The following is a 23,004-nucleotide window of genomic DNA, read 5'->3' on the forward strand; positions in this document are numbered from 1 at the left end:
TCAAGGTTATTAGGGATGGGCAATAAATGCTGGCCTTGCCAGCAATGCCCACATCCCATAAACGAATTTTTAAAAAACAGCCCTAATCAACTGAACTCAGAAGGGGTCATTGTCAAGTCTCTGGTGGACTCTGCTATGGGGAGAGATAATCAGTTTTGACTAAAAGCTGAAACTAGAGTAAGATTTTTTTTTTAAAGAAACTCAGAGACCGAATAGCTATACAGCAAAGTGCTGTGAGAAGGTTATTAAAGACAGGACACTGCAGGGAGAGAGATTCTGCAATGGGCTGGAGGACAGGGTGCAGAGAGATTATTCTGTTTTTGAGTGAAGTAAGAAAACCCACTGAAGTGGGATAGCGTTGCGTGTTTTTTTTTTATCATTACGCAAATACAAGTTGTACCAGCTGGACGAAATGACTGATCATATCTGGTACGCTGCACACTTAATCTTATTGTGGAATAAAGCAACTTACAAATTGAACCAAACTTTGCCTCATCTAGCGTTAACTTGGTCCAATGAAGATATTGAAGAAATACACATGCATAATACAGAAATATCCAGATCATGAGATTTCTACTGTTATTGCTCGCACTACCTTACAAGTATAGGGTAGTAAGAGTCAACTCCCATCAAAGCAAGACACTCAAAACTACTTATGGGATCACCGAATACAAGGTATCTACTGCAGACCCAAAGTCATAACAGGTTGCACGGTTTCCCACACAAGACACAAATAAATTACTAACCTGGTATGGGTTCTGGAGCTACTTCTGGTGCCTCAGTCACCTCCAGTTCTTCAAATGTTACAAGTACTGGGGTTGGGCTAACCTCTGAAGCATCTGTAATAAGGTGAAATACGATTATATTTTGGCATTTTGTTGGGCCAGGAAACCAGAGCATTTGAAACAAATGACCAACTCATAATACTAGGACTTCCAGGTAAATAAGAAAAAAAGATTTTTTCTACTTCAAGATCACATTTTACAAATTAATATGGCTTTCTTATTAATACTGAGCATCACTTTATGGTCTCATTCAGTGGCAAGACAATGTACTTCCACAGACAAAGCAAGGCTATGTTGGTACGTTCACCCTCAGAAAAATGCGTTTGAGTGTCTGATTCAATGGCAAAGTCCTAATCACTTACTTCCAACTCTGTTTATAAATGGTGTATAGCATGAGAAAAAAAGACAAAGATTTAACTAAGTGTAGCTGGTTAAAAAGTCTAGATCTAGAAGCCCATCACAATGTCAGTCACCTAGTTTTTTTTAAAAAAAGCTAAAAAGATCAGATACAATTTCATCCAAAATCAGCCAATTAAGATTTGTTCCAAATTGCATCTCAATACCTAGGACAACTATTAAAAATAGGCTTTAAATGAAAGTATAAAGAAGTTCTATTCAGTGGAAATAAGAAAGAATTATACATATGCCTGATTTAAGAAATAAAAACAAGGCACGGATAGTTGTGTACTGCATGGAGTGATCGGATACAATCAACAACAATCCCAATATGGCAAAATACTGAATATATAACCAGTAGTTTGTCCATAGTGAGGGGAAATTCTTCTGGCTCCTGTTGTGTACTTTCTAGTGTTCAGATTCGGAGTTGCATTTGTGAAGGTCAGACAGCAGATTACCCATTCTGTGCGGCATGGGGAGATGCAAGGAAAAGGGACGAGAACACCTTAACAAAAGTCATAACCTCATAATTTATTTTTATCCAAGACATCGGATTAAAGTTGGATTCTTATGTTTATTTATAATACTCATCAACACAGAACATGCCAAGATCAGATTTTTTCTGCTATTTACAAACAGATAATATCAGAGATTGGAAATGATAATGTAGAGAGGCCACTAGAATCCAAATTAGTAAATTGGGTAGAAAAAAAGGTAATCTCACAGCCAAGGTTAGGTTTAACATTCCATCCAAAAGACTACATCTCTGATAATGTAGCAGTCCCTCAATACTGGAGTGTCAGTCTAGATTATGCGCTCAAACCCTGGAGTGGCTGAGAGTGTTACCATCGGAGTCAAGCTGACACTGAAAGCAAGTGTACTCAAGATATGGTGAAAGGCTGCAGTATCACACTGCTTGATTACCCTTTAGATAAATGGCCTCAAATAGCGAGCTCTACCCAGCAACTGTGCCTGAAAACTTTGCAAGGGCTTCAGAGCTGGCTGCCCCTGCCTGGCTCAAGAAGTGGCACCCTGAATCCTTTGCTCATAGAATTATACAGCTCAGAAGGAGGTCATTCAGCCCATCATGTTTGTGCTGGCCCTTTCAAAGAACTGTCTAATTAGTCCCATTCCCCTGCTCTTTCCCCAAAGCCCTGCATTTTTTTTTCTTTTTCAAGTAGATTTCTAATTCCCTTTTGAAAGTTACTATTGAAACTGATTCACTGGACATTCAGGCAGTGTATTCCAGATCATAAATCGATGCATTAAAAAAAATTCTCATCTTCCTCCCGCTTCTTTTGCCAATTATCTTAAATCTATGTCCTCTTATTGATCCGCCTGCCAGTGGAAACAGTTTTTCCCCATCGACCATCAAAACCCTTCCTATTTTGAACATCTATCTTAAATCTCCCCATAACCTTCTCTGGAGAACAATTCCAGTTTCTCTAATCTTGCCACATAACTGAAGTCCCTCATTCCTGATACACATTCGAGCAAATCTCCTCTGCCTCTTCTCCAAGGCATTGACATTGTTCTAAAAAGTGTGGTGCCCATAATTGGACACAATACTCCAGCTGAGGCCTAGCCAGTGCTTTATAAAGGTTTAGCAAAAATCCTTGCTTTTGTACTTTATGCCTCTGTTTATAAAGCCAAGGATCCCATATGCCTTTTTTTTTTTTAAAAGCCTCAACTTGTCCTGCCACCTTCAAAGATTTGTTTATGTGAACTCCCTCCGTCCCCCAATCAGTCACTGCACCCCCCTTTAAAATTGCACCATTTAGCTCATATTGCCTCTCCTCATACTTCCTTCCAAAATGCATCACTTCACACTTCTCTGCATTAAATTTCATCTGCCATGTCTACCCATTTCACCAGTTTCTCCATGTCCTCCTCAAGTCTGCTACTATTCTCCCCTCTGATTACTACTTTTTCAAGTTTTGTCATCGGCAAAGTTTAAAATTATGCCCCCTATATCCAAGTCCAGGTCATTAATATGTATCAAAAAGAGCAGTGGTCCTATTACCGACCCGAGGGACACCACTGTAAACTTCTCTCCAGTCTGAAAAACAACTGTTTACCACTACTCTGCTTTCTGTCTCTTCGCCAATTTCATAGCCACGCTGCCACTGCCCCTTTAATCCCATGTGCCTCAATTTTGCCAACAAGTCTATTGTGTGGGACTTTATCAAACATCTTTTGAAAGTCCATATATACATCAAGTATACCTTCAACAACCAACCACCCCCCACTATTTAATCAAAAAACTCAAATCAAATTTGTTAGACACGATTTGCCTTTAACAAATCCACATTGGGTGTAATTTATTAACCCATATTTTTCCAAGTGACAATTAACTTTGTTCTGGATTATGGTCTCTAAAAGATTCCTCACCACTGATGTTAGGCTGACTGACCTACAGTTACTGGGTTTATCCCTCGGCCCCTTTTTGAACAGAGGTGCAATATTTGCAACCCTCCAGTCCTCTGGCACCATTCCCATATCCAAAGAGGATGGAAAGATTCCAGCCAGAGCCTCCATTAATTCCATCAGCAACCTAGAATTGAAGCCCTCCATTATCGCTACTCTATTGTTTTTACATCTTTCTGAATTCTGAGTGCAGATTTGCCCCACCATCTCCTTCCCTCTATTTGATGTTCTATAGTACACACCTAGCAGCGTAACAACTCTTCTTCTGCTCTTTAATTCTATTCTGCTCCTCAACTCTAACCAAACAGATTCTGGTTTTTGAACCCTCAAGTGCATTATCCTTTTCCAGGACCAACAGTATATTTGATCAATGCGGTTATCCCCCCACTCCACCTCCTTTATTTCATTCCCTATTTCTCCTAAATACATTGTAAACAGAAATGTTAAGTTCCCATTCCTGCCTTTGTTTGAGCCAAGTCTCCATTATGGTCACTATATCACAACCACATGTGGCAACATGGCCCTGCAGCTCACTGCAGGCAAGACATAAGCCATCACATCATCATGAATGAAATGTGAAATTGTCCTCAGGCCAGATTGGGTGCTCTGGTCGAACTGGTCACAAATCCAAGATGGAATGATTGCGAGTTTGGATTGTGCTACAAGCTCTGTACTAGCCACCTGCCTCTACATGGTCCACTATTTAGGGTGAGTGGCCTCTTCCAATCCTGCTCAGCTCACACTACCAAGGCAGCAGTGACACACTGAAATTAACTTGCTGCCACTCCCACACCTCTTGCACTCAGAGTTAGTAAAGCAGATTCCCTGCCTCTGAAAAGTCTGGCTGGTGAAGCCACTATCTCTGAGCAATGCAGTCCACCACAACCGACTGCATCAATTCTGGCTCTTTTTTCCAGACCCAGCTTTCTCTCTTTTAAATTGGCTACAATTTCCTTGCAATTTAAATAATTACTTAACAGCAAGCACCATGGATACAGAAACTCCTACTTCCTTTACATACATTCAAGTCAAAGGCTCTACCTGCACTTTGGCCAAGCACCATCTACATCACAATGGACAGAGGCAATCCTGCCTTCTACGTACCAATTACTCCACCAAACACATATATACCAGTGTCAGTGAACTTTCAGACTTAAGGGCTGCAGAGTGCCCAGAAGAGGAGAACATTGGCCCAGAAATTCGGGTCGGAGGCTTCCCGCGGGTGCAAGCCTCCGACCTGCACTTACCTAGCGCGCCGGCCGTTGTGCTGTGGGCCCGCGTGGGATTCCGATCCTGGGCCTCCTCCAACTGCCGGCACGCAGTGCTTGCGTATCCCAGGGGCGCAGTTAGTTCGAAGCGTCCCCTGGGACCACGTGGGCCATGGAGAGCCAATGGTAGCAGGGAATGCCCATTCATAAATTTGACAGGAAGAGCTGTCAAAACTATAAGTACAAATCAGCCCCAAAACATAACTAAAACTTCAAATAAATTAAAATAAAAACATCACATTTTTAAAATAACTATAAATTACATAAAATAACTTTTAAACAATAATTTAAATTTTTGAAAAAATTAATTACAGTTTTTAATGGGGCTAAAAATAAACTTACCTTTCTTTAAAGTATTTAAAAATAATAAACCTGTAGAAAAATGTTTTAATTTTACTTAATTCACCACTTACCTTGTTAAAAGCAGGCCTTGCGACTGCTTTTTAAAAAGTGTAACTCCTGGAGACTTACCCTCCCGGAGAAAGCTGCAAAAAAAAGTTCCAGGCGCACGTGCTGCCTCTCCGGCGCACGCGTTCAACCCGTGAACCCCTTCCTTTAAGGGAACGGAAGTTCCGGTTTCCCGTGCATGCGTAGTGCATGCACGAAACCGGCACTTTCGTTGGGCCTATGTATGAGTACCCAGCGCATACTCACCCATGGGGACCTGAATTTCTGGGCCATGGACTTCAGCGAGTCTAGACTATAGCTAGCTATCCCTCCCACATACGATTTGATTTTTATTACAGGAACAGAGGCTGGGGGAATACATAGCAACTTCATCTGCATCTGGTGCAAGGAAAGGGTAGCTGACCAGAAGATGATGAGAACATTAGCTTTGGATACTTCAGACCTTAGCTATCCCTCCAATAGTCTCAGAAGCAGGGGGTACTGCAGACGGACCATGTTGCATCTGGGGTGGGGAGAAGCAGGTTGCGGATTCAGGCGTCGACCCTTCATCTGAATGGTTCTGACAGAGTCTGCACCGGGGACATGGGCATGTGTTTTCTGTTTTTAAGTGCTGATGGGCCTACTGTGTGCTTTTAGCATTTCCTGTTTTATTATAAGTTTCTAGCATTTACAGTTGTTTTTTCCTTTTTATTTCACTAATTCTCCCATCTCCTTCCACTTATATAGCCTACATTTTGGAAATTTCTTTTCATTTTTCTTTCCCATGGTTTTTCCACCAGCTTCTTCAGCTAATTTCACACCTTGTTCAACTGTCAGCCTTGGCTTGGTGGAAGCACTCTCACCTCCGAGTCAGAAGGTTGTGGGTTCAAGTCCCACTCTAGAAGTTTGGAAATATAATCTAGGCTGACACTTCCGTGTAATACTTAGGGAATGCTGCACTGCTGAAGACGCAGTCTTTCGGCTGAGGTGTTAAACCAAGGCAAGTGGACGTAAAAGATTCCATGGTACTATTCGAAGAAGAGCAGTGGAGATCTCCTGGTATCCTGGCCAACAATTAACCCTCAACCATCATCACTAAAACAGGTTATCTGGTCATTTGTCTCATTGCTATTCATAGTGCTTTGCTGTGCGCAAAATGGCCGAGGCATTTCCCCAGATTACAACAGTGACTATAATTCAAAAGTACTTCAATGGCTGCAAAGCGCTTTGGGAAGTCGTATGGTGATGAAAGGAGAATATAAATACAATTTCTTTCTTTTCTTTAATGCCTTTTCATTGCCTTGAAATAATCTTCCTATATCACCAGTTTTCAACCCTTTCCAACTTTTCAAAAAAGCAATTTTCTGTCAATTTAAACCATTAACTCCTTTGACAAGAATCAGCATTCCTGACTCATGACTTTTACCTGCTGTGCTCTCCAGTTCTTACGTTCATTTTATCTAATTGCATTATCAGGCTTGCTTTCTTTCAGTTCTGACAAAGGATTTACACATGAAACATTAACTGGCCTTTTCCCTTTTACAGATGCTGACATTTCTACTGTATATCTGTAGCATTTTCTCTTTTTTTCCCCTGCTGATTTTCAGCATTTGCCGTTTTTCTCATTTTATTTGTAATTTATCTTCAAAACCAATGAACTCCTTTCACATGCCAATTTCCCCAACATTGAGAGCGCGGCTGGACCTGGGGGAGAGCAGCGACCGAGGCGGAGCATAAAAGCGGCGGCAGCAGCGGGGCCCAACCACAGCGGCTGGACCTGGGGGAGAACAGCGACCAGAGGTGAGGTTTAAAAGCGGCAGCAGCAGCGAGGCCCGACCACAGCGGCTGGACCTGGGGGAGAGCAGCGACCGAGGCGGAGCATAAAAGCGGCGGCAGCAGCGAGGCCTGACCACAGCGGCTGGACCTGGGGGAGAACAGCGACCGGAGGTGAGGCTTAAAAGCGGCGGCGGCAGCAGCGAGGCCCGACCACAGCGGCTGGACCTGGGGGAGAACAGCGACCGGAGGGGAGGCATAAAAGCAGCGGCAGCAGCGAGGCATATCAACTCAGCAGCGGGGAGAGAGTTAAAAAGTAATCAGAGTGTGACGTCACCAGGGAGCAGGTAAGAGATTGGTTGGTGAGTATTTCTCTATTTTTTTAAACTTTAACTCTGGTTTATAGTTGCTACGGTCTTTCTGGTGTAGCGGGGACTGTTGGTAAACCATACAAGCGCCTAAGTGTATATCTTTAATTGGTGGTATTGAATTAATTTAAATTAATTAAAGGATAAGTCATGTCAGGACAGCCCAGCCCTGTGTTATGCTCCTCTTGCTCTATGTGGGAATTCAGGGACGCTGCCTGTGTCCCTGACGACCATGTGTGCCAGAAATGTATCCAGCTGCAGCTACTAGTAGACCACATTGCGGCGCTGGAGCTGCGGGTGGATGAGTTTTGGAGCATTCACGATGCTGAGAGGGTCGTGAGTAGCACGTTTAGTGAGTTGGTCACACCGCAGGTAAGGGCTGCACAGGCAGAAGGGAAACGGGTGACCATCAGGCAGAGCAGCAGAAGCAGGCAGGTAGTGCAGGGGTCCCCTGTGGACATCCCCCTCTCAAACAGGTAAACCAATTTGGATACTGTTGAGGGGGATGACTTACCAGAGGAAGGCAGCAGCAGCCAACTTCCTGGCACCAGGGGTGCTTCTGCTGCTCAGGAAGGGAGGAAAAAGAGTGGGAGAGCAATAGTGGTAGGGGATTCTGTCGTAAGGGGAACAGATAGGCGTTTCTGTGGCCATAGACGTGACTCCAGGATGGTTTGTTGCCTCCCTGGTGCCAGGGTCAAGGATGTCACTGAACGGCTGCAGGGCATTCTGAAGGGGGAGGGTGAACAGTCAGAGGTCGCGGTTCACATTGGGACCAATGACATGGGTAGGAAGAGGGATGAGGTCCTGCAGCAAGAATTTAGGGAGCTAGGCAGCAGAATAAAGAGCAGGACCTCAAAGGTTGTAATCTCTGGATTACTCCCAGTGCCACGTGCTAGTGAGTATAGGAATAGGAGGATAGAGCAGATGAATGCATGGCTAAAGAGTTGGTGCAGGAGGGAGGGCTTTAGTTTCCTGGATCACTGGGCCTGCTTCTGGGGAAGGTGGGACTTGTACAAGTCAGACGGGTTGCACCTGAACCAGAACAGGACAAATATCCTTGCGGGGAGGTTTGCTAGCACTGTTCGGGGGCGGGGGGGGGGGGGTTTAAACTAACTTGGCAGGGGGATGCGATACAGAGTGGAGCTATAATAGGGGGTGATGTACAGCCAAATATAGAGGAAAAAATAAGTCAGACTGGAAGGCAGAGCAAATAATTAACGGCACAAGGGAGTAGGGCAAGGCTAAATGGCATTTATTTTAATGCAAGGAGTCTTACGAATAAGGTGGATGAACTGAAAGTGTTGATGAACACATGGGAGTATGATATTGTTGCTATCACGGAGACATGGTTGAGGGAGGGGCAAGACTGGCAGCTCAATATTCCGGGGTATAGAATCTTCAGGCGAGACGGGGGGGGGGGGGGGGTAAAAAGAGGGGGTGTCGCATTATTAATTAAGGAGACAATTACTGCTGTAAGGAGGGATGATATATTAACAGGTTCCTCTAATGAGGCCATATGGGTTGAACTTAAAAACAAAAAGGGGGCTAGCACTTTGCTGGGAGTGTACTATAGGCCCCCAAACAGCCAGGGGGAGATAGAGGAACAGGTATGTAGGCAAATCTCAGAGGTGTGCAAATAATAGGGTAATTATAGTGGGGGATTTCAACTTCCCCAATATTAACTGGGATAGTCAGAGTGTGAAAGGCTTAGAGGGTGCAGAATTCTTAAAGTGTATCCAGGAGAGCTTTTTGAGCCAGCATGTAGAAAGTCCTACAAGAGAGGGGGCGGTACTGGACCTAATTCTAGGGAATGTGGCCGGGCAAGTGGTAGAAGTGTTTGTAGGTGAGCACTTTGGTGACAGTGACCATAATTCGGTGAGACTTAAGGTAGTCATGGAAAAGGACAAGGATGGACCGGAAATAAAGGTTCTAAATTGGGGGGGAAGGCCGATTTTAATATAAGGCAGGATCTGGCCAATGTGGACTGGGATCAGCTACTTGAAGGAAAATCCACATCGGAGCAATGGGAGTCTTTCAGAAAGGAAATTGAGAGAGTACAATAGCAACATGTTCCCGTAAAGGTCAAAGGTGGGACCAACAAGCCCAGGGAACCTTGGATGTCAAGGGATATACGAGAATGGATTAGGAAAAAAAGGGGGGCTTTTGGCAGATACAAAGGACTAAAGACAGAGAAAGCCCTAGAGGAGTATAAAAAGTGCAGGGGGATACTTAAAAAAGAAATTAGGAGAGCGAGGAGGGGCCATGAAATAACACTGGCGAGCAAAATAAAGGAAAATCCTAAGGTGTTTTATAAGTATATTAAGGGCAAGAGGATAACTAGGGAAAGAGTAGGGCCCATTAGGGACCAAAGTGGTAAACTGTGTGCAGAGCCAGAGGATGTAGGTGGGGTTTTAAATGAATATTTTGCATCTGTGTTCACTATGGAGAAGGACGATGTGGACATAGAAATCGGGCAGGGGGACGGTGATATACTTGAACATATTAGCATCGAGAGGGAGGAGGTACTAGCGGTTTTAGCAGGCTTAAAAGTGGATAAATCCCCAGGCCCGGATGAGATGTATCCCAGGCTACTATGTGAGGCAAAGGAGGAGATTGCAGGGGCTCTGACACAAATTTTCAGAACCTCTCTGGCCACAGGGGATGTGCCAGAGGACTGGAGAACAGCTAACGTAGTACCATTATTCAAGAAGGGTAGTAGGGATAAACCAGGGAATTACAGGCCAGTGAGCCTAACATCAGTGGTAGGGAAATTATTGGAAAAAATTCTGAGGGACAGAATTGGTCTCCACTTGGAGAGGCAGGGATTAATTAGGGATAGCCAGCATGGCTTTGGCAAGGGAAGATCATGTCTGACCAATTTGATTAAATTTTTCAAGGGGGTCACTAGGTGTGTGGATGAGGGTAGTGCAGTGGATGTGGTTTACATGGATTTCAGTAAGGCTTTTGATAAAGTCCTGCATAGGAGACTGGTCAGGAAGGTAAGAGCCCATGGGATCCAGGGTGCCTTGGCACATTGGATCCAAAACTGGCTTAGTGGCAGAAGGCAGAGGGTGATGGTGGAAGGTTGTTTTTGTGACTGGAAGCCTGTGTCCAGTGGGGTACCGCAGGGATCGGTGCTGGGTCCCTTGCTGTTTGTGGTCTACATTAATGATTTGGATGTGAATGTAAAAGGTATGATTAGTAAGTTCGCAGGTGACACGAAAATTGGTGGGGTGGTAAATAGCGAGGCGGGAAGCCTCAGGCTACAGGGCAATATAGATGGGTTGGTCAGATGGGCAGAACAGTGGCAAATGGAATTTAACCCTGAAAAGTGTGAGGTGATGCATTTTGGACGGACTAACAAGGCAAGGGAATACACAATGAATGGTAAGACCCTAGGAAAGACAGAGGATCAGAGGGACCTTGGTGTGCATGTACATAGATCCCTGAAGGCAGCAGAACAGGTGGATAAGGTGGTTAAAAAGGCATATGAAACATAGAAACATAGAGATAGGAACAGGAGTAGGCCATTCGGCCCTTCGAGCCTGCTCCGCCATTCAATGAGATCATAGCTGATCTTACCAGTTCAGTACCCCGTCCCCGTCTTTTCTCCGTAACCCTTAATCCCCTTAGCCTTCAGAAATATATCCAATTCTCTCTTGAAAATATTTATTGAATTAGCCTTCACAGCCCTCTGTGGCAGGGAATTCCACAGGCTCACCACTCTTTGAGTGAAGAAATTCTTCCTCATCTCTGTTTTAAATGATTTGCCCGCTATTTTTAGACTGTGACCCCTGGTTCTGTGCTCCCCGGCCATTGGAAACATTCTCTCTGAATTCAGCCTGTCCAGGCCTGCCATAATTTTAAATGTTTCGATGAGATCCCCTCTCAATCTTCTAAACTCCAGTGAGTACAAGCCCAAACTATTTAATCTCTCTTCGTAGGTCATTCCCGCCATTCCAGGTATCAGCCTGGTGAATCGCCGTTGCACTCTTTCCATGGCAAGAACATCCTTCCGCAGATGGGGCGACCAAAACTGTACACAATACTCCAGATGCGGTCTCACCAGCACCTTGTACAGCTGTAGTAAGGTATCCCTATTCCTATACTCGAACCCCCTTGATATGAAGGCCAACATACCATTTGCCTTCTTAATCGCCTGTTGCACCTGCATGCTCTCCTTCAGTGACTGGTGCACAAGAACACCCAGGTCCCTCTGCACTTCCCCATCTCCCAATCTATTGCCATTTAGATAATAATCTACCCATCTGTTTTTACCCCCAAAGTGGATAACCTCGCATTTATCCACATTATAGTGCATCTGCCACGTATGGGATACTTATATTCTATGCCTCGGCTAATGAAGGCAAGAGCAGGGAGGTTATGATGGAGCTGTACAAAACGCTGGTAAGGCCACAGCTGGAGTACTATGTGCAGTTCTGGTCGCCACACTATAGGAAGGATGTGATTGCTTTGGAGAGGGTGCAGAGGAGATTTACCAGGATGTTACTTGGGCTGGAGCGCTTCAGCTATGAAGAAAGACTGGACAGGCTGGGGTTGTTTTCCTTGGAGCAGAAAAGGCTGAGGGGGGACCTGATTGAGGTATATAAAATTATGAGGGGCATAGATGGGGTGGATAGAAAGGAACTTTTCCCCTTAGTAGAAGGGTCAATAACAAGGGGGCATAGATTCAAGGTAAGGGGCAGGAGGTTTAGAGGGGATTTGAGGAGAAACTTTTTCACCCAGAGGGTGGTTGGAATCTGAAACTTACTGCCTGAAAGGGTGGTAGAGGCAGGAACCCTCACAACATTCAAGAAGCATTTGGATGAGCACTTGAAATGCCATACCATACAAGGCTACGGACCAAATGCTGGAAAATGGGATTAGATTAGATAGGGCTTGATGGCCGGCGCGGACACGATGGGCCTCTTTCTGTGCTGGATAACTCTATAGTTCTGGTTATATAACTAATTTTGATCCCCAGAGTACAGATCTTTACCATATTTGTTTACTGACTTTAGACTCGACTCATACAAATGGTATGAAACAGATATCATTTCTATACTTTGGAAGTCTGAATTTGACTTGTTGCCTCAAGAAATTTTTACATTTAAGAATGTTGCTGGACAAAATGTAATTTTTTTTTTTTTTTTTTTTTAAACGCAGATTTTCCTTATTAGGTCTAAAACACAAGATTAGAATTTTATACTTGAAAGAAACTAAACCAAGTTACTAACCAATAAAAAGGGACAGGAAAAGACCAACTAGTCCATCTAGCCTGTCCCATCCAGACATGGTACAGCCTACATGTACCATCAAACCACCCCACCCCACCAGCCGCACAATCTTCTGGAAGTTGCAAAAAAACAACAATTTAGGCTAATTTAGGGGGGAAAACTCAGGGAAACGTCTCAGAACCCAAAGGCGATCAAGGATACAGCCATAACTGATACAGGATTAATAACTACAGTTACCCCTCACCTAACTTCCATAACTTGAGATGTACTCAACTCTCAGGAACAATTGCTGTGTGGTATGTGTATTGTTTGGGTCAACTACATATCTTTAACTTAATTAACATGTGCGTAATGCTTGTAGCTTGTATTGGCGCCCACTACAAAAAGTTAATATGCACATTGCCAAATGCATCAGATTCAAAGAAGTAGCTTAAATGATCCAATAACTTTAAAGATTTTAGACTGATGCAGTTAACTAAACACAAAGCACTCACCTTCTTTGTTTTCCTCTTCTTTGTTCTCCGGCTGCTTTTTCTTTTTTCTGGTATCATAGACTGGTCGTTTCTTTGGCATTGAATCTTTGGATGGCACATCAATACCTGTGAAACCAAGGTGAAGATGTGCAATTCAGGACCATTTTTTTTCCAATTCATTTTCCTCCACTTATGTCATTCACATGCAAGCCATGGTTTTCTATCATCTACAACAATCTACACCCTCTTTTTTTTTTTTTTTTTTTAATTGCTACACCTTTGTGTGAATTAGGAGGATAGCAATCATGAAGCAAGAGAGCCAACTTGTCAAAATGCTCTGCTTAACATAATTGGATAGTTACAGGTGAGGATTTGGCACATATAAATTCATTCATGTAGTAAGATGCTACAGTTCCCCCATTGCAACCTCCAATTGTTTCTTAAATGCTTCCAGGGCTTTCATCTCCACTACTTCTATTGGAAGTCTATTCTATACACTGATCACTGCATGAAGAAAAATTTCCTGATATCTGTCCTAATATTTACCTTTTATTAGTTTGTACCTTGCCCTATTCTTACAAGTTAAAGTAAAATTCTGGATTTTAATTTCCATTCCCTTAAAATATCTTGTGTACTTCTAGAAGATCACCTCTCAGGCACATCCTTTCCAGACGGAAAAGCCCAAGTTTCTCCAGTCTTTCTTTATAACGGAGACATTTGGTATTAGGGATCAGCCTTGTGGCTCTTCCCATCCTTGCTGATGTTTCACAAATTCCACTCATTTTACTGGTAAGCAAGTTGCAGCAGCAACCTCTGATGATCTGCCATTCATAAAGGTGTGCAAGTTCCATTGCAGTCATATATTGAGTTATTTAGATCTCAATAAAAGTGCATTTGTAAGGAAGGTATTTGGATTACCATCCACAACTGTAGTAGTAAGCAGGTTGAGCTCTTTCAGTGGCATTAGCACTGAAAGGTGTACTGTTCTACCAGCTGTTCCAAAGTCTCCTGTGGGTCTTAAATACAATAGCCACAAAGTATATCCATTGCTGAAGCAGATACCTTAATATTATTAAATGCTTTAAATGCAGATATTCCAACTTCATACATACCCTGAGCGCGAAGAAGTTCAAGTGTAGCCTCAGCTCTTGCTTTGGCATCTTTCTGGGCTTTTGTCAACAGCTTGCCCTCCTTCTTCAAACGTTCTTTTCTTTCTTTTTCTTTTTGTTTCTTTTTTTCTCTGCGTTCCTGTTCTAGTTTCTCCTGCAAATTCAAGACATTTTGGTATATTTAGCAAAATGTTTACTGGCAATCCATTCACACTTGGTTTAATGCAACTAAAATACAGAACTCTCAAGATACGTACCATATAGTTACTGTATAGTCATTTTATAAAAAAGTTACTTCAAAATATCTACTTGTCACAGCTATACACACACCCCAGCCCATTATTTTCTGATTCACGGATTTTCAATTGATCCAAAATTTAGCCCAAGTTAATCATCTCACCTAATAATGGAGTGAACCAAAAGGTTGCGCACTGCTGAACAGAGGTTTGGTCCAAGATTTTCCACAAGCCACATTTTCAATCTCAGATGTATCAATGGATGGAACTGACCACAGGGGAAATTCTGAAAGATTCAATCAGGACTACTCTCTCATATCTCCTAGCTATAAGCTCAGAAACATTACTGCCAGTTCTATTAAGTAGGCCACATTCTCAGTTTCTTAGCTGGGAAATGCTTTAGGGAAAATTATTTTCACTGCCCAAAATATATTTTAACATTTTAATTGTTACACATCTGATGACGTACATTCGGAATATCACCATCTGTTTACAACTTTGCGCCGTTCTTGTCCTCATCATTTTACTTTGATATTCATATTTTTTCCCTGTGTCTGGATTACATTAGTTTAATTAATTTCCCCCCCAACCCACTTACTGTTACTTACATGATCACACACCCTGGTAATTCAAAGTATTTTCTGCACAAGTTCTTTAGAAACACACCAAGGCATCTATATAATTAGAAGTCTTGCATCTAGCATGCATCTGCAGTGTCATGCCTTCAAAAGGAATCATACCGAAAGTGCTTCAGAGATATCACACTTAAAAGCATCATATATCGGCGGAGAAAACTTGGTTCAAGTTACCAAAGATCCGATTGATTGACTAAATGTCAATTAACCAATAGCAGCAAAAAGTATTGTTAAGGAACCAGTAACCAGCAGAAAACAAATGTAATTCCTCAATTCTTTTCAAAACCTCTATTCATGCATTGGCAAGCACCACAAACATCAACCAACCAATCAAATTGTTCAACTAATTTCTGTATGTTGGGCCACCATTTTTTATTCTTCACTTAGATTAGTGTATATAGCTAAAGGTAATATTTGTAATACAAAAAATATAGACAATTCTTAAGTAAAAACACTAAAGCAACCCATAAAATTACCTTGCAACAAAATCAGGATACAGTATCTTTGACACAGTAAAGTCCCTCCTTCTTTCTCCCTCTTCCATCAAAAACGGTGACTATACTTTAAAACTGCACACATAGGATTTGCCTACTTTAAAACAACTGTTCGGAGTTAGGTTTCTCAAGTAGCAATGATAGGTTACATCACCAACTAACAGTTCTCCCTTAGCATCACTCATGGTTAGTCCAGGACCTGGAGTGCAGTTTTTGCTCCCACTACAGATTGCCCATCACTGTATTAAAGCAAATTTATGAAGCAATATATCACATCACTGACATGAGGTAAAAATACTATACAGTTACTGATAGAGATACAGACCACACAAATTTATTTGCGTTACATTTTATCTACCACTTTACAAAACTTGTTTGCTCTTCCCTCTCCAAAATCTAATCCTCATTATAAAGGGTTTACTCTTTTGCTCTACCTCCCATGGTGCACTTCCAGAGTTTTAAATAGGCTGGCCAATAAACTTGATGGTCATATCTTAAGTTATCCATCAAGAAAGTCACTTAAATGCAGAAGCTAGGAAGCAGAAAGAGGCAAATGTGGTGCCAATTTACAAAAAGGAACAGCAGGATAACCCAGGGAATGATACGTGTGTGCTTGGAATTAGTACTTGGGAAAATAATAGAAAATATCCTGAAAGAGAAAATAATGAAGCATCAGGATAAATATAGAACGATTTAAAAGTATCAACTTGGATTTACAGGTGGTAGGTTCTGCTCAAAAAATCTACTAAAGTTGAGGATAAATGAGTTAGCCGACCAGGAGAACTCTGTACATTTAATATATGAACATATGAAAATGAGGGTGGAGAAAGATCCTTTAGCCCATCCAGACGGGGTGCAATCATGCACAGTGATCCATGAAGCAATCTCCTGGGAGAGGGGAAAAAACCTGCGCCAATTCAGGAAAAGATGAAAGATTTCTCTCAGAATCCCTAAGGCAATTAAGCAATATTCTTTAAGGAAGTGACTAAGCTGGCAGATACTTAAATTTCCAAAAAGTTTCATAAATGATCACATAGAAGGTTTTTAGATAAAATTAGATCATGTGTGATATTATTGGATAGTATTATGTTGGATAGGTTGAGATCTAGGAAACTGCCTTTACCATAAATCCTTAGCTACTAGCAACTTCTGGCTCCATAAATCTTCATAATCCTAACTACTCGCAACTCTAAGTGGAAATGTCCTCTTCATTCAGGATGCCGCCTTGTTCCCTTTTAAATGGCAACATACCCATCATGTTTAGGTATTTGTTTCAGAAGATGACACAAGACCTCTAGTCCTACTGTCCCTATCCATCTAAAATAACATTTCTAACCTCAGAGTCTAATCTAAACTTTTATCACATCCCTTTTAAGGCTTTCTTTCTCTAAAATCAATAGCCCCAACTCATGGACCCTCCCTTCATAACTAGGAGCCCCTAGTATCACTTTGGGTGCCCCACTCTGCACCATCTCCAGAGCTTAATATTCTTAAGTGTACATACATACCAAAGACCTGTACCGTCTAAGCGTAGGTGTTCTTTGTTTCATACTCTTGTGGCCTTAGCTATACAATCTAAAGCCCCATTTGTTTTCTCTATAGTGACCGCATATTTTTTGCATGCCCCTAATGAGTAATCAATAATTTTCCCCCTGTCCCTTTCTTGATCGGATAACCTTAAAGGGTACCCTGGATGATATTACAATACCCGGAATTTCTCCAATCCCAAACACATAATATATTTGTCCTCATTAATGGCTACCTGTCACATACAGGGTCATTTTCCAAACTTGTCTAGAACAGCCAGAAACCTATTGATTTGAACTAAATTTCTCACCACTGTATATACGAGTCATCTGCAAATTCAAGAATGGTTATATTAATGCCCTCATCTAAGTCATCAAGGAAAACGATGAACAGCAACAGACCCAACATGAAGCATTGTGGAACTCTGCTTATGACCACTCCCCATACAGATCCACTCCCATTAATAGCAACCCTATACCTATGAGATCTCAACCTAGCCAATAATATAGAATATAATATATGATCTCATTTTATCCAATGTAACCTTTATGATAATTTATGAAACTTTTGAAATTTCAAGTAGCTACCATCTTAGTCAATTCCATAAAGAACACTTATGAGGTTATCTTTTTCCTGACACCATGTTAGGTATCCCTAATATCTAACTATATCAAACTCTAAGTCCATCATAATTTCTGTGATACAATTTCTCTCTTTCATACATAATGGTACCACATGGGCCTCCCTGCAATCCATGGGAACCTGCCCATACCTCAAAGAGATGCAGAATATGTGAGTCAGGGATTAAAAAGGAACATATGCCTCAGGTTATGTATCCCTAGTCCCAAGGAGTCATCATAGCTTGTATAAAGCACTGGTCTGGCCCCAGCTTGAGCAGTAGTGGACACTGGACCAAAATGCTGGACATACTGGCCTTGGGAAGAGCACCTCAAGTGATAAATGGGATTGATTATCCAAGCTATGAGGACCGCTGCATTGTCTAAGGTACTGTCCTTCAGAGGAGATGTTCTATCAATGCCTTGTCCGCCTGCCTCGGTGGTTCAGGAAGTTAAGATCTTATGCACTATTTGAAGAAGAGCAGCAAGTTCTTCTGGTGTCCTGGCCAGTATCCCTCCCATCAACTACCACCACCCAAAACAGTTGAATTAGTCAGTCATTCATTTAATTGCTGTTCGTGGTATCTTGCTATGCAAAATGGCTGCTGTGTTTGTCTACATAATAATAGCCATTACACTTTCACAGACCAAAGGGAATCGTTGCAGGAGCTCCTCAATGAAGCATCCTTTGCCAAATCAGCTTCACCACCTTTATCAATGACCTTCCTGTTGTCACAAGTGGGGCTGTTGGTTGAGGATTCCACAGCATTCAGCTCCATTCACAACTCCTTCGATAATGAAGTAGCCCAGGCAGGACCTAGATAACATCCAGACTTAGGCAATCAAGTGGCAGCTAACATTCTTGCCATAAAAGTGCCAGGCAATGACAACCCTGAACAAGAGAAAGCCTAGGTATCTCCCTAGTTAGCTGTGGCTCAATTGGTGGCACTCTGAGGCAGAAGGCTGTGGGTTCAAGGCCCACTCCAGAGACTGGAGTACAAAAATCTAGGCTGACACCCCAGTGTGGTACTGAGGGAGTGCTACACTGTCGGCCCCACCTGCTCTTTCAGGTGGACATAAAAGATCCCATGGCACTATTTCAAAGAAGAGTTGGGGAGTTATCCCCGGTTTCCTGGCCAATATTTATTCCTCAATTAACATCACAAAAACAGATCATCTGGTCATTATCACATTGTTGTTTGTGGGACCTTGCTGTGCGCAAATTGGCTACCACGTTTCCTACATTACATCAGTGACTACACTTAAAAAGTACCTCATTGGGTGTAAAGCGCTTTGGGATGTCCCGAGGTTGTGAAAGGTGCTATATAAATACAAGTCTTTCTTTCTTCTTTCTTTCTTTTACCTTCAATGGCACCACCATCATTGAGTCCCCCACCATCAATATCTTGGGGGTCAACATTGACCAGAGGCTGAACTGGATCAACCATATCACCCTCGTGGCTACAAGAGCAAGAGAGAGGCTGGGTAATCTGCGACAAGTGGCTTATTTCATGACCTCTCAGAGCCTCTCCACCATCTACAAGGCTCAAGCCAGGAGCACGATGAAATACTCACCAATCGCTTGGATAGCTGCAGCTCCAATAACACCCAAGAAGCTCAACACCGTCCAAGATAGAACAGTTTGCCTAACTGGTGCCCCTGCCAATAGACTCAATATCTATCCCCCTCCACCACCATCAGACTGTAACTGCAGTACATCATGTCAACAGGATACATTGTAGCAACAAACCAAGGTTACTTCAACAGCATTCCACTCCTGAGACCTCTTATCACCCAGAAGGACAAGCAGCAATGACATGGGAATATCATCACGTTCAACCTCCCTCAACCAATACCACCTAAAATAGATTAACTGGTCATTGACTTTATTATGCTTTGAGCAACATAGCTGTTGCATTTGTCCAATTAATTTCAAATTATTTGTAGGTAAAGCACTTTGGGATGTTTGAGACGCGTGATAAAACATTATCACAGAATCACAGAAATCACAGAAACCCCACAATGCAGATAGAGGCCATTTCGGCCCATCTAGCCTGCACCGACACATATCCCACCCGATCCCCGTAACCCCACGTATTTAATCCCCCTAACACTAAGGGTCAATTTATCATAGCCAATCATCCTAACCCGCACATCTTTGGACTGTGGGAGGAAACCGGAGCACCCGGAGGAAACCCACGCAAACACGGGGAGAATGTGCAAACTCCACACAGTCACCAGAGGCCGGATTCGAACCCGGGTCCCTGGCGCTGTGAGGCAACAGTGCTAACCACTATGCCACCATGCATGTCTTTGCGAGCGCAGCTAATATATAGTATGACTTAATTACCCATCCTCTTCCCACACTGCCTTTTAGCAAAAAAAAATTCTGAACGGTCACATAATTAATGAAAAAATATCATACTTGTTCCAAGCGTTTGGCTTCCAGTTCTTCCAACTGTTGTAAACGTTCTTCCTCCTCTTTTTTTTGCCTTTCTTCCTCTTCTTTCAACCTTGCAAGTGCTTCTTGCATAGCTTTTACCGTAGCCTTACTAGGACCTGCTTTCTTCTTCTCTTTTTCATCTTTTTCTTTCTTCTTCTTTTTGTCTTTTTTCTTTTTTTCCCCATCATTTTCTTCACCTGCAAATTATGAACATTGGTCACCATTCTGAAGTCTTCATCCATAACCCCTTAACCCACCATTATCTTCACACATTAAAGAGACCAATTAGAAAAGACAGAGATTTAAATTCGGTTTTGCTCGTTTCTAATTGTCGCACATTGAACGTAGAGAATATTATGCCAAACCCCTCTTGCTGATTTTATTTCCCCCCCCCCCACCCATCACATTCTATCAAAAAAAAAATTCAGCAAAATAAATTTCTCCAAAAATACAGATAAATCATCCTAATCATGTGCCCCTAAAAGATATTTTGGATCAACTGGGTGTCTGACACATCACATCACTGGATGTCTGACACATCACATCTCCAAGCCAATTTGAACAGGTACGGTTTCTGCTCGTCTAATATGGAGCGCGCACCCTAGTGACACACTCACTTACCCAAGTTCAGAGACCTTAGGTTCAACTTGGCAGAGCAAAGGCTTTAAGGCTCCTCCACATGTTTAGAAGTACTTTGAGTTTAACAAGCTAAAACCAGGCAACCTGCTGAGCACAGAACACTGGTAATCTTCCCAATGCTTGCCTAGCCAGGGTCACCCTACCTATTAGGGCATTAGCTTACAGAATTATCTGGAGTACAGAGAAAAAAATGACAGGCCTCATTTCCAGTCTACCTCTCCATCATTGAGCCAGGCTGGCTGATCAATCAACAACAACGTCCTGAAGTACTGCAACTCTGCATAAATCAGGTATTGCATTACCAAATCTGCCACAGGAATAACCTGGTTCTGAAATGGCAGCATTTCAACCCCTAACCGCAGGAGGTTAGCAGCACAGATGAAAATCAATGAATCAGTCCATTGTATCGGTGCAGGTTTTTGCTACAGCAATCAAAAACTAATTCCAGCGTTATGCTTTCTTCCTATACTCTATCTTTCTCTGCTTCAAATGATTACATACTTTTCCCTTAAAAGAACAAATGGTCTATTCCTCATCTGCTCCCTGTGCAAAGTATTCCATGCTCTAACAACAGCCCAGATTCTGCAGCGAGTACGACGGCGTACTCTCGGAGTACGCCGTCATACCGCCTTTGAAATACACCGCAAGTTCGGGATTTCCGCATGCACTTGTGCATGCGCTGAATCCCGAACTTGCAATCAGTCAAGGTACGCCTTGACAGATCATCCGAACCACCGGGGAACTCACAATTGCTGGCAACTGCCCAGCAATTACAGACGAAACTCTTACGGTGCATAGGAGCCTGATTTCCTGTTCAATCTATTCGAACAGTGACCGCGCTTTACTTCCAGCAGGCTCGGTTTAAATAATCCGATTAAAATTTCAACTGCAGTCTGCTCTGTCTGTACAAGAGCTGCAGAGGACAAAATAAAACAATTATTTGTGTTCGATTTCAGTTTTAAATCTAAGTTTGACACAAATCTCAACTGGGAATTTAAAATAAATGTTAATCAGATGTAAAATATTCTAAACTTCCTGGCACCATGTGTGGTTCTGCTGCACAGGACGGGAGGAAAAAGGGTAGAGCTATAGTAATAGGGGATTCTATTGTAAGGGGAATAGATAGGCATTTCTGCGGCCGCAAACGTGACTCCAGGATGGTATGTTGCCTCCCTGGTGCAAGGGTCAAGGATGTCTCCAAGCACCTGCAGAACATTTTGGAAGGGGAGGGTGAACAGCCAGTTGTCGTGGTGCATATAGGTACCAACGACGTAGGTAAAAAACAGGATGAGGTCCTAAATTAGGGAGTTAGGATGTAAATTTTAAAATAGGACCTCAAAAAGGTAGTAATCTCAGGATTGCTACCAGTGCCACGTGCTAGTCAGAGTAGAAATAGAAGGATATTTCAGATGAATACGTGGCTAGAGGAATGGTGCAAGGGGGAGGGATTCAAATTCCTGGGACATTGGAACCGGTTCTGTGGGAGGTGGGACCAGTACAAACCGGATGGTTTGCACCTGGGCAGGACCGGGACTGATGTCCTAGGGGAGTGTTTGCTAGTGCTCTCGGGGAGGGTTTAAACTAAAATGGCAGGGGGTTGGGAACCTCAGCAGGGAGACAGAGGAAAGGGAAACAAGGATAGAAGCAAAAGACAGGAAGGAGAAAAACAAAAAGGTGGCAGTCAGAGAAATCAAGGGTTTAAATCAAACATGGCCTAATAATTCTAAAAGGTGTAAGAGTGTTAAAAAAACCAAGCCTGAAGGCCTTTTGTCTTAATGCGAGGAGCATTCATAATAAGGTGGATGAATTAGCTGCGCAAATAGAGGTAAACATAAGAAATAGGAGCAGGAGTAGGCCAATCGGCCCCTCGAGCCTGCTCCACCATTCAATAAGATCATGGCTGATCTGATCCTAACCTCAAATCTTCTATCACTCTCCATCCCACCCGAACCCATGTGATCTCCCGGGAGAGGCGAAAAAACCAGATAAAAAACCCAATGGCCAATTTGGGAGAAAAAATCTGGGAAATTCCTCTCCAATCCATCTAGGCGATCGAAACTCTTCCAGATCACTCTGTCCCTATATTTTCTACAGTACTTACCTTCTGTAAAGGCGATCTCCACCCCAGCCAGGAACAGGAATAAAACCATCTCCTGAAATCGAACACAGAATTAGAACACAAGAAGTAGG

The 23,004-nt window shown here is 42.7% G+C and overlaps 1 protein-coding gene across 2 annotated transcripts in view; it reads right to left on the reverse strand.

The window, feature by feature from the left end:
* Positions 1-712: 712 nt before the first annotated feature.
* Positions 713-23,004, reverse strand: part of LOC147081234 (uncharacterized) — a 77,572-nt gene continuing 55,280 nt past the window's right edge. The window contains exons 5-8 of one of the 2 annotated variants that reach the window (XM_085980861.1): positions 20,158-20,372; positions 14,227-14,377; positions 13,136-13,240; positions 713-839 (exon numbers count right to left, since the gene is read on the reverse strand). In XM_085980861.1, the coding sequence (XP_085836987.1) occupies positions 742-839; positions 13,136-13,240; positions 14,227-14,377; positions 20,158-20,372 (569 nt within the window). In that variant the 3' untranslated portion in view covers positions 713-741. The remainder of the gene's footprint in view (positions 840-13,135; positions 13,241-14,226; positions 14,378-20,157; positions 20,373-23,004) is intronic. The other variant, XM_085980862.1, reaches the window with a different exon arrangement.

The sequence above is a fragment of the Somniosus microcephalus genome, unplaced genomic scaffold (assembly GCF_052327205.1).
Source record: "Somniosus microcephalus isolate GS21.2 unplaced genomic scaffold, FLI_Smic_1.0 scaffold634, whole genome shotgun sequence".
NCBI classification, from domain to species: Eukaryota; Metazoa; Chordata; class Chondrichthyes; order Squaliformes; family Somniosidae; genus Somniosus; species Somniosus microcephalus.